The sequence below is a fragment of the Salmo salar genome, chromosome 11, assembly GCF_965601325.2.
Source record: "Salmo salar chromosome 11, fSalSal1, whole genome shotgun sequence".
NCBI classification, from domain to species: domain Eukaryota; kingdom Metazoa; phylum Chordata; class Actinopteri; order Salmoniformes; family Salmonidae; genus Salmo; species Salmo salar.
Window position 1 is genome coordinate 88,343,039 of NC_138301.1, and position 11,863 is coordinate 88,354,901.

Sequence of the window (11,863 nt, forward strand, 5' to 3'; positions counted from 1 at the left end):
TTGATTACAGTCAGTCGGCTTGTTCGACATAGAGATCGCCATCTTGTAGTCCTAAAACCCAGAAATTAGTTACCTCTGGTTCGTTCAGCCATACATATGGCGAAAATGAATTGGAAAGAATAGGGTTTTGGGATCAATGCCGAAAATAATGTCTGAGGTTAACACAGGCTTAATATCAGTCAGTTAACATGACCTTTATGAATTCTTTCCCCATACATTTTTGTCATTTGAATGGCTGAACGAACCAGATGTAACTCATTTTCGGGTTTTTGGATTACAAACTGGCGAGCTCTATTGCAGCCGACTTTAAAGGTGAGTCAAGACTGACTTATTTACAAATCACCTTATAACCAGTGGTGTAAAGTACTTAAGTAGCACTTTACTATTCATATTTTTGACAACATTGACTTTTACTTCACTACATTCCTAAAGAAAATAATGTACTTTTTACTCCATACATTTTCCCTGACGCCCAAAAGTACTAGTTACATGTTGAATGCTTAGCAGGACAGGAAGATGGTCCAATTCACGCCCTTCTCAAGAGAACATCCCTGGCATCTCTACTGCCTCTGATCTGATGGACTCACTTAAACACAAATGCTTTGTGTTGGAGTATGCCTCTGGCTATCCGTACATTTCAAAAACAAGAACATTGTGCGGTCTGGTATGCTTAATATAAGGAATTTGAAGTGATTTATACTTTTACTTTCAATCTTTAAGTATATTTTAGCAATTTCATGTATTTTTGATACTTAAGTATATTTAAAACCAAATACGTTTAGACTTACTCGAGTAGTATTTAAGTGGATGACTTTCACTTTTACTTGAGTCATTTTCTATTAAGGTATCTTTACTTTTCCTCAAGTATGACAAATTGGGTACTTTTTCCACCACTGCTTATAACTTACTCAATGGGCGCGCGAAAGTAGACGACTGTAGACAGAAGTCGATGAATGAACCAACTGCAAGTCGGACAACTTCAACTGTTTCTAGGAAACGTGACAATGGCAGACATGGCATTCGCCTTTGTTATTGCCGATATAGTGGATGCTATCAACATTATACTTCTTCTACACAAAGCTTAACATAATCAACATGGTTCAAGGAATGAATATCCTGATGATAAAGAAATTAGATACCAGCCCAAGCTCTTTCTAACATTTACAAGACCAGGTAGTGAGTGCATAGGCTATTAGAATGAGAGGTGTTTTTGCAGCATATAGGACATGCTCTGTTGTTTGCCATTACTTCATGCCTTTGTACCTTCCTCATTATTTGTGATTGGGCAACATCAAGATTCAACACCAAGATTCTTACTGTATGGTAATTGCTGCATGTCAGCATCACTACAGCATGCAGTGTATGTCTTTAATACTCAACCTTTATGTTGCTTTTGTCAGTAAGCATGTAAAGAACAGAATTTGATTCAATCACATGAAAGACAAAACACTCACTGTAGAGAAAAGTATTAGACAATAAATGTACACCAGTTCACATACTGGGCAAACAATACGTATACGATCACTTCATATAAGTTACTGAGTAAACAATATGCCAAGCAGTCAAATGCACTTGGTATTGACCCCACGACTGGTGTCTGGGGTACTTGCTCATTAGGGACCGGTTTCCCGGACACAGATTAAGCCTCTAAAATTGCCAGTGTAGAAATGCATGACAATAACCCATGTGTAGCCTACAATATGTATTCAATTTTATTCACACTTAATAGACAATCAACCAATTACAATTTGTTTGGTGACAACAATATTACAAACAAGACAATTGTAGGCTATAACATTGGACACATTACAGTAACATCTAGATAAATACATTAGCTAAATTGTCACAAGTGGGATATTTTATTTATGTTAGAAATGTGGATCACATGTAGGCCTATGCAATTAGCGAATCCAAGATGGCGTAGTAGTCGGACATGCGTGTTTGTCTTGTCCCATGTAAATAGTCGGTCTCACTGTTTTTTTTTCATATATATTTTAATCTCACTTTCCACCTAAGATCTAAATATACTTTCCTGCAACCCGCCCCATCCATTGTGGTACGGATCTGTTATTTTTATACGTTATAACTGGAACCTCCATCAGAAGCTAGCCAGTTAACTAGCTAATAGTCACTGTTAGCCCTGCTAGCGGACTTAATCTTTAGCTCGGTCACCAGCCAGCTTTAGCTCGGTCAATACCTGCAAGTCTGCACAGCGCGATATCAGACTGCTTTTCTCCACCATGTCATCGGATTCCTGCTGCAAGCTCTGAGCCATTACACCGGATCATCGCAGCTAGCTAGCTGCAAATGATTGGCTAACGCCTCTGTCCCGAAGCAAGCACCAGTTAGCCTTGAGCTAGCCTCGAGCTATGCCCATCTCCCGGCTAGCCGAAGAGGTATACCCGCTAATTCATGGGCTACAATACCTCTTTTGCCAATTGGCCTGGACCCCTTTATTGCCGACACGGAGCCCCGCCGGTCCATCACGACTGGTCTGCCGACGTAATCATCCGATGTGGTTTCAACAGGCTTTTCCGTTGCTTTGTCACTGAAGACCCTTCTGCTATCCCCGGCCCGCTACCTTTCTGAACGCCGTGCCTCCCGCTCGCCTAGCATAGTAGCGACTACCGAACGGCTCCCGGACTCATCTATTGCTGCTCATTGAACCCTATGGTCACTCGGCTACACATGCCTCTCTAATGTCAATATGCCTTGTCTTCTGCTTTTTCAGTTAGTTATTGTTTTATTTCACTGTAGAGCCCCTAGTCCAGCTCAACATGCCTTAGATTGCTCTTTTGTCACACACCCCACACATGGGGAGACCTCACCTGGCTTAGCTGGTGTCTCCAGAGATGCAAGCTCTCTCATCGTCACTCAATGCCTAGGTTTACCCCCACTGTACTCACATCCTACCATACCCTCGTCTGTACATTATGCCCTGAATCTATTCTACCACGCCCAGAAATCTGCCCCTTTTATTCTCTGTTCCCAACGCACTAAACGACCAGTTCTTATAGACTTTATCCTACTCGTTCTCTGTTCCTCTGGTGATGTAGAGGTTAACCCTGGCCCTGTAGCCCCCAGCATCACACCTATTCCCCAGGCCCTCTCATTTGTTGACTTCTGTAACCGTAAATGCCTTGGTTTCATGAATGTTAACATCAGAAGCCCCCTCCCTAAATGTGTTTTATTCACTGCTTTAGCACACTCCGCCAACGATGACGTCCTAGCCGTGTCTGAATCCTGGCTTTGGAAGGCCCCCAAAAAGTCTGACATTTCCATCCCCAACTACAACATTTTCCATCAAGATAGAACTGCCAAAGGGAACGGAGTTGCAATCTACTGCAGAGATAGCCTGCAGAGTTCTGTCATACTATCCAGGTCTGTGCCCAAACAGTTCGAGCTTCTACTTTTAAAAATCCACCTTTCCAGAAGTAAGTCTCTCTCACTGTTGCCGCTTGTTATAGACCCCTCTCAGCCCCCAGCTGTGCCCTGGACACCATATGTGAATTGATTGCCCCCCATCTATCTTCAGAGTTCGTACTGTTAGGTCACCTAAACTGGGAAATGTTTATTACCCCAGCCGTCCTACAATCTAAGCTAGATGCCCTAAATCTCACACAAATTATCAAGGAACCTACCAGGTACAACCCTAAATCAGTAAACATGGGCACCCTCATAGATATCATCCTGACCAATTTGCCCTCTAAATACACCTCTGCTGTCTTCAACTAGGACCTCAGCGATCACTGCCTCATTGCCTGCGTCCGTAAGGGGCCCGCGGTCAAACGACCACCCCTCATCACTGTCAAATGCTCCCTAAAACACTTCAGCAAGCAGGCCTTTCTAATCGACCTGACCCGGGTATCCTGGAAGGATATTGACCTCATCCCGTCAGTAGAGGATGCCTGGTTGTTCTTTAAAAGTGCTTTCCTCACCATCATGCCCAATTCAAAAAATGTAGAACTAAGAACAGATATAGCCCTTGGTTCACTCCAGACTTGACTGCCCTTGACCAGCACAAAAACATCCTGTGGCGTACTGAATTAGCATCGAATAGCCCCCACGATATGCAAGTTTTCAGCGAAGTCAGGCACAAATATACACAGTCAGTTCAAACAGAAATTTGCATCCTGTAGCACTAATTCCAAAAAGTTTTGGGACACTGTAAAGTCCATGGAGAATAAGAGCACCTCCTCCCAGCTGCCCACTGCACTGAGGCTAGGAAATACTGTCAAGGCCGATAAATCTACAATAATCGAGAATTTCAATAAGCATTTTTCTACGGCTGGCCAAGCTTTCCACCTGGCCAGCCTTACCCAGGCCAACAGCTCTGCACCCCCCGCAGCAACTTGCCCAAGCTGCCCGCACCTGCCCGCCCGCCTAGCATCACTACTCTGGACGGTTCTGACTTAGAATATGTGGACAACTACAAATACCTAGGTGTCTGGTTAGACTATAAACTCTCCTTCCAGGCTCACATTAAGCATCTCCAATCCAAAATTAAATCTAGAATTGGCTTCCTATTTCGCAAAAAAAGCATCCTTCACTCATGCTGCCAAACATGCCCTCGTAAAACTGTCTATCTTACCGATCTTTGACTTCGGCGAAATACAAAATAGCTTCCAAAACTCTACTCAGCAAATTGGATGTATTCTATCACAGTTCCATCCGTTTTGTCACCAAAGCCCCATATACTACCCACCACCGTGACCTGTATGCTCTCGTTGGCTGGCCCTCACTACATATTCGTCGCCAAACCCACTGACTCCAGGTCATCTCTAAGTCTTTGCTAGGTAAATCCCCGCCTTATCTCAGCTCACTGGTCTCCATAGCAACACCCAACTGTAGCACGCGTTCCAGCAGGTATATTTCACTGGTCACCCCAAAGCCAACATCTCCTTTGGCTGCCTTTCCTTCCAGTTCTCTGCTGCCAATGACTGGAACGAATTGCAAAAAATCACTGAAGCTGGAGACTTATATCTCCCTCATTAACTTTAAGCATCAGCTGTCAGAGCAGCTTACCGATCACTGTGCTTTTACACAGCCCATCTGTAAATAGCATACCCAACTACCTCATCCCCATATTGTTATTTATTGTTGTTGCTCTTTTGCACCACAGTATCTCTACTTGCACATCATCATCTGCACATCCATCACTCCAGTGTTAATGCTAAATTGTAATTATTTCGCCACTATGGCCTATTTATTGCCTTACCTCCCTAACCTTACTACATTTGCACACACTGTACATAGATTTTTCTATTGTGTTTTTGGCTGTACATTTGTTTTTCCTATGTGTAACTCTGTGTTGTTGTTTTTGTCGCAATGCTTTGCTTTATCTTGGCCAGGTCGCAGTTGTAAATGAGAACTTGTTCTCAACTGGCCTACCTGGTTAAATAAAGGTGAAATACTTTTTATTTTATTTTTATTTGATTGTAAGGATAAAGATATACTTAAGCTCTAAATAGTCATCCATCTAAAACAGTAAACATGCACTGATAATAACCAATGATAGTTATGCGACATCAACCATTTATGAGCATGTAGTGCCCTTTGCTTCCAAAAAACAGAAGCCTGTCTCCTACAATGCTTTAGTTCCGACTTCATGTTGCAGTTGGTGAGGGGCAAATGCAGAAATTTCCAGTTGACTGCAGTCAAAAGTGTATTACCTTTGATCACATGGTTGTTGTAAAGGTCATGCAGTCGACATGTCATCGCAAATCTGACCTATACCCATAATGCAACACACTTTCAAAAGTGGTGACCAACGTTGGTCAACGTGATCTGCTTGTTTCTAGATCAATCAGTCAGAATTTACAGAATTTAACGTCACGGTTTGGATGCTCTCGAACACGCCCATTGATTTGACCCAGAGGAAAATATTTGGTTTGACTCCTTTACACTAGATGTCGCTGTGAAATTTCTAACCAACGTTTTCGATTAACAACTTCCTGTTCCCAGACCGAGATACAACGCGGCTACCACTTCTGTAATTTGATTTTGATAGTTACTTTTCTTTTGTAGTTGCTTTGTTATTTGAAACCCAAGACTGAAATACAGCTAAACCAATCCCCGTAATGTTGAGCATTTTGTTTGGTTGGGGATGCTTTTGCTGTTGGCAAACTCTTGAGTATTGTTTGCTAACGTTAGCTAGCCAGTTTAACTAGCTAGGCTATGTCGACGTGCTCTTGTATAGGAAGGCAGCACGAACTCCCAATATTTTGTCAATGCATCTTATCCATTTGATTTACTGATTAGGGACTTGGCTATTGTTGGTCACCAAATTGCTTGGTTTAATAGCTTTACACTTTGCCTCATTAACTATAGCGATTGAGGTGGTTGGCTATCAAGTACTCAAATCATTAATCTGCGTATGTCTTGTCTATTCCAGGGCAGTATCTTTGTGGTAAACAGTGGGACTATACATAAGGACCAGAGATGTCTGACGATGAAGAAGCTCCGCTGGTGAAGAAGACCAGGATCTTCTATGGCAGTTTGGAGGAGAAGGAGAGGGAGAGGCTGGGACGAGAGGCCTCTGGGTCAGGCAAAGATTCTGTCAAAGCAGGAATCGAGGCTGGCAACATCAACATCTCCAGTGGTTAGTATACCAAACCCAAATCTGTATTTGAAAAGAGTTATGAAGAGTTTGTTGAGGTATCATCTAACTTCTCCTCTCCCCTCAAGGCGAGTCCCTTGAACTTGAGGAACGTGTGACTGAGCGCCAGTCTGAGGTATTGGCTGACTTTGAGCGCAGAAAGAGAGCAAGACAAATCACAGTATCCACCGACGACGCAGAGGTCAAAGCCTGCTTACGGGCCCTCAGGGAACCAATCACACTGTTTGGGGAGGGGCCTGCTGAGAGACGAGAGAGGTGAGGGACACAAGCATGGCTCTGTCCACCCCTTCAAATATTTGAATGTGTGAATCAACAATTAGACAACAATCCACACATCTGTGACCCTTTGATGCTTTTACAACATGTTAACTCACCATTTAAAACAGCCGTTTTGAGGAATTGCCCTAATGCTTTAACACACTGTATCGATAGTTATTTCACGTGCATTATGTCCACCTTTTTAATCATTGCTCACAATCTCTCTTCCCCTCTCCTGCTCAATTTGTACTTGCTCTCTTTTCCAGGCTAAGGAATATCCTCTCTGTAGTGGGTCCAGATGCATTGAAGAAATCGAAGAAGGACGATGAGAAATCCAAACGCTCCCAAGAGGAGGTGTGATATGTGGCTTGACTCTCCTATATCTTTCTCTCACTACTACAGTCCGTATTCATGCAATATGGAGACACACGCGTTTGATGTCTTCTCCTGTTCCCCCCTTTCAGTGTCAGCAGACATGGTACCATGAAGGGCCGACCACTCTTAAGGAGGCAAGGCTTTGGTTGGCCAGATACTCTCTGCCCAGGTACAGCTTGATTCTAATGTTGGACCATAGTTACCATGATGACAATGATAGTTTCAAAGGTTGTTTTGCAGCAAAATCGTATTGATAAAAAAGCGCGCGCGATGTCTCAACAGGGCCGTCAAAAGGTTAGAAGATGCCAGAGCTCACAGGGAGATCCCAGAATCTACACGGACAGTCCGGACGCAAGAACTTCACAAGACGCTCAGGGTACGTCCTCCATCAGTCTCCGAAAGCATTAAAGGACTTGTCTTGTTTGTGAAAAACAGTTGTAGAATGACATGATTTTCTCTGTCTATCTAGAACCTGAATAACTTCTGCAGTCAGATCGGTGACGACAGGCCTATATCCTTTTGCCAGTTCAGCCCCAACTCCAAAATGCTGGTGACCGCGTCTTGGTGAGTCCCTTCTCTCACTCCTCTCTCAGTGCACCGCACAGGCAGCAGTGAGCATGATTACGTGCACACAATAATACGATTATTGTGGATAGTAAGATGAATATAATAGTTTGTTTTAAAATGTTTACGTACTTCTCCAAACTCACTTCACTCGCGCACAAGAGGAAGGCTTGAGCTACCGTTGCAGGCACATGCACAGATCAGATACACCGTTGGAACGCTGATTTTATTAAAGCTGTTTACATGTCCTAATAATTCTAAAGATTGTTCAGAAAACCGTTTTAATATCAAATTGTTCGTTTGCATGTAAACGTACTGTTTGACTTTGGGTGTTTTTTGTATTTAAAATGTTGCCATCAATAAAGGTATTTGACTTTTCCTCATCTCTTCCTGACTTGTTCTTTTCTCTAGGAGTGGCCTGTGTAAACTGTGGAATGTTCCTGACTGTACCCTTGTCCGTACCCTTCGAGGTAAGAAGGATCTCTTGTTTTCCTCTTTCTTATCCCTTTGCAATTCCTCTTTGCTTGGGCAACGGTAGTCCGTAATAATTGTAAGTATATCCAACCCTAATACATCCTTATCATCGCGTGATCTTCTCTTTCCCTTCCCACAGGCCACAACACCCATGTGGGGGCCATCTGTTTTCATCCTCAGGCCACTCTGACTCTGGAGGACTCTGATGTTAACATGGCCTCCTGTGCTGCCGACGGCTCCGTCAAACTCTGGAGTCTGGACAGGTCTGCTCCGATTGCTATCGTTACTGTGTTTCTGTCTTTATTGCCATCTGTCAAATAAGGAAGGCTACCAAATATTATTCAGGCATAAAAGGGTGAGGGGTCGACCAAGAGCAGTGAAGCTTATTCCCAAATGTTCCTCGGGTACCGTCATAAACAGTAGCTGAGGTTGTGGAGTGAGCTGCTGAAATCAATGGTGGCCATTTAAAAAAAGAAAATGCATGTTGATGTGTTGTAACCGTGGTAACCCCTCTCTTCACAGCGACGTGCCTGTCGCTGACATCGAGGGCCACTCCATGAGGGTGGCAAGAGTAGCCTGGCACCCCTCTGGAAGGTTCCTGGGCACCACCTGGTGGGTGAATTTATTCCCAAGCATTATTTAATCCGGCAACGCCAGTTGAGAACTTGTTCTATTGTTTTTAGAACGGCCCATCCAGGCAATACAATAAAAACAAACATGATCACTTGCCTCCACCATAGACCATAGATAAATTGTATTCTGGCCGGGCTTGTGTTGTTCAAAGTGAATCTAAAGTGGGGCTTAATCCTCTCTCCCCTCTCCCTGGCAGCTATGATAATTCGTGGAGGCTGTGGGACCTGGAGGCCCAGGAAGAGATCCTGCACCAAGAGGGACATAGTAAAGGAGTCCATGACATGCAATTCCACCCTGATGGATCTCTGGCAGCTACTGGGTAAGATCTCACTGGATATGCTATGAAAGTCAATGTCGGTTGTCAATATTTGTTCACAATACGTCATTATTGGAGAGACGGTTGAAAATATCTCTGAAACGTCTAAAACAAATCGCATTCATTTCTGTGTTCTCTTTTGCTTGTCTCTGTTGCAATGTATGTTGCCAGTAAATCTAGCACTTTTGGAGAGTATTACCCCATTATTTCTACAACAAACCTTGGCTTCAGATAACTGGGATCTGTGTCCTCCCCGAAACGAAAGTACTATCTAGAAAAGGCTTTAATCAACCCCGTAATTGAAGTGCTGTCAGGTCAAAGAGCAGATCTAGATTAGCCTATTAAAGGGAATGGTTGCTATAGTAAAACAATGGTTGGATTCAGTAGTCTGTTTTAATGAAGGCCAGTAGATGTCCACCCAGTTTTCTCAATTAGAGGTTTGGCAGAACGAGAGCCTCTGTGGCTGGCTTGGTCTGAAACATACAGGGATGTTCCCTTCATGTCCCCTAATGATAACATGCTTCCTTACACACACCCACACACACGCTACTCTTTCAGTGCACATTGTTGCTGAACAATTTGGAGGACCGAGAAGGTTTAGCAGCTTGTTCTGTGCTGTTATAACTGGTTATAACCTCCTAAATGGAAAATTAGGCAGATGCAACAAACCGGCTGCATGTTACACATTAGAGCTGGCGTTGTGTTTGTGTACAGATCCATCTTATTGTTTGTTGTAAAGCTTCTTGACAGGTGCAATTCAGCACAGAATCATTTACAGTCGAAAGAATTACAGATCCCTATTTACCCCTCATCAGCAGTACTGTTGGCTGAATCCTAGTTTGCCTCAGTACACAATATTCATCTCTCTCTCAGGGGTCTGGATTCATTTGGCCGTATTTGGGACCTTCGGACCGGGCGCTGTGTGATGTTCCTGGAGGGCCACCTCAAAGAGATCTACAGCATCGACTTCTCTCCCAACGGGTAAATGACATGGAAGATGTTGTGTTATTCATATCTTATGGATGGGGTCAGATATTCCTCAAACATATGATCTAGAACTACAGCCTGGAGTTATTCAATGGTCAGGAAGAACTCCTGGCCCTACGTATTGATGATGATGATGATAAGCCGGAGTGTGTTTATAGGTCCACTAATGAAACCATCTTCTCCGTTTAGCTACCACGCAGCAACAGGAAGTGGGGATAACACCTGTAAGGTGTGGGACCTGCGTCGCAGGAAGTGCATCTACACCATCCCCTCCCATCAGAACCTGGTGTCCTCTGTCAAATTCCAACGTGAGTTTCTCCAGGTCCCACAGACCTCCATTTTTTAAAATATTTAATCAAGCAATTGAGTAATCACAGGGTTCAAAGTTGTTAGTCACTGCGACGGATTTCTGCCATGTGGATGACCCGTCAGGTTTAAAACGTCTACAACTGGTTAGAAAGTATGAGGAAATGAGGATGGACCTATATATTTTCAAATAGCTGCCGTTTTCTGGCCTGCAAATCCAATTTTGACCGATAAATCGGACATAAAGACATCTGTGCTGCCCTATGTTGAATTGTGAAATCCCAAATGTGGTCCTCAAGCCAAAAACGTTTGAGATGGACTTGTTTGTCATGGGATTTTTTTTAGATATATTTTTTGCGTTAGACTGAGCTGATTACAGGGGTTATCTCACACACTTTTGGAGGACTGAGAAAGTTTAGCAGCTTGTTCTGTGCTGTTAACACTGGTTATAACCTCCTAAATGGAAAATATGGCAGACACAACAACCGGCTCTGAGACACTTAAGAACTGATGTTGTGTTTGTGAACATCATTTTGGACTAGTAATACCACTGTCTTTAACCAGTTTAAAAAGTCTGGACTGAAAGTCTAACTGGATTTATAAAAAGAAAAAAAGTTTGTTGCAATATTTCTGTGCTCACATTTCCCTCCATCAATCTCCCTCTGTTAGCCAATAACGGTCACTTCCTCCTGACTGGGGCCTATGACAACACAGCCAAGGTGTGGACCCACCCGGGCTGGTCCCCGCTGAAGACCCTGGCGGGCCACGAGGGAAAGGTGATGGGCGTGGACATGTCCCCTGACGGACAGCTCATCGCCACCTGCTCCTACGACCGCACCTTCAAGCTCTGGATGTCAGAATGAGGAGGGGAGGGAGGACAACTCGTAGAAATAGAATGTACCATAGAATGTCATTCTATTTCTATGGCAATACCTGACTGTCATTCCATTCAAGTAGAAGAATGTTGAACCAAGATCTGTAAAATGTTAACTTCTCGATTGATGGATTAATCTGAACATCCTAAATATTCGGAATTTGTCTTGACATTTAGTAGATTGTTCGATTTATTATTGAACAACATTTGAGGCTATTAATATCTACAACTTTGAAGTTGTGGGTATACTTTGTCCTTTCTCCCAGATATTTTTGTTTGTTAATAACATTGTTTTAGGTGATTTTTAAACACGAGTAATTTGGTGTCAAGTTGATCCAATTGCCTTTTTTTAAATAAAAACAAACTCACTAATATCTTTCATTATTTTACACTTGCACATGACAAAATGGTTACATATATTCATTAAACACACTTACAAATAGTACTATAACTCAAC

At 43.1% G+C, this 11,863-nt stretch overlaps 1 protein-coding gene and 2 non-coding genes across 8 annotated transcripts; all 3 read left to right on the forward strand.

The window, feature by feature from the left end:
- Positions 1-40: 40 nt before the first annotated feature.
- Positions 41-11,778, forward strand: prpf4 (pre-mRNA splicing tri-snRNP complex factor PRPF4). Of its 6 annotated transcripts, XM_082957507.1 has the most exons (15): positions 2,076-2,396; positions 3,204-3,381; positions 6,395-6,601; positions 6,688-6,874; positions 7,144-7,231; positions 7,342-7,421; positions 7,535-7,628; positions 7,722-7,816; positions 8,228-8,286; positions 8,430-8,553; positions 8,813-8,902; positions 9,120-9,242; positions 10,113-10,220; positions 10,416-10,534; positions 11,202-11,778. In XM_082957507.1, the coding sequence occupies exons 3-15, from the start codon at positions 6,442-6,444 to the stop codon at positions 11,393-11,395; spliced, it is 1,521 nt and encodes a 506-aa protein (XP_082813633.1). In that variant the 5' UTR covers positions 2,076-2,396; positions 3,204-3,381; positions 6,395-6,441; the 3' UTR covers positions 11,396-11,778.
- LOC123725287 (small nucleolar RNA SNORA47) lies at positions 9,820-9,956 on the forward strand. Its single transcript, XR_006757788.1, has one exon. It is a non-coding gene; the product is annotated as a small nucleolar RNA SNORA47 (small nucleolar RNA).
- Positions 10,931-11,064, forward strand: LOC123725286 (small nucleolar RNA SNORA47). Its single transcript, XR_006757787.1, has one exon. It is a non-coding gene; the product is annotated as a small nucleolar RNA SNORA47 (small nucleolar RNA).
- Positions 11,779-11,863: the final 85 nt, after the last annotated feature.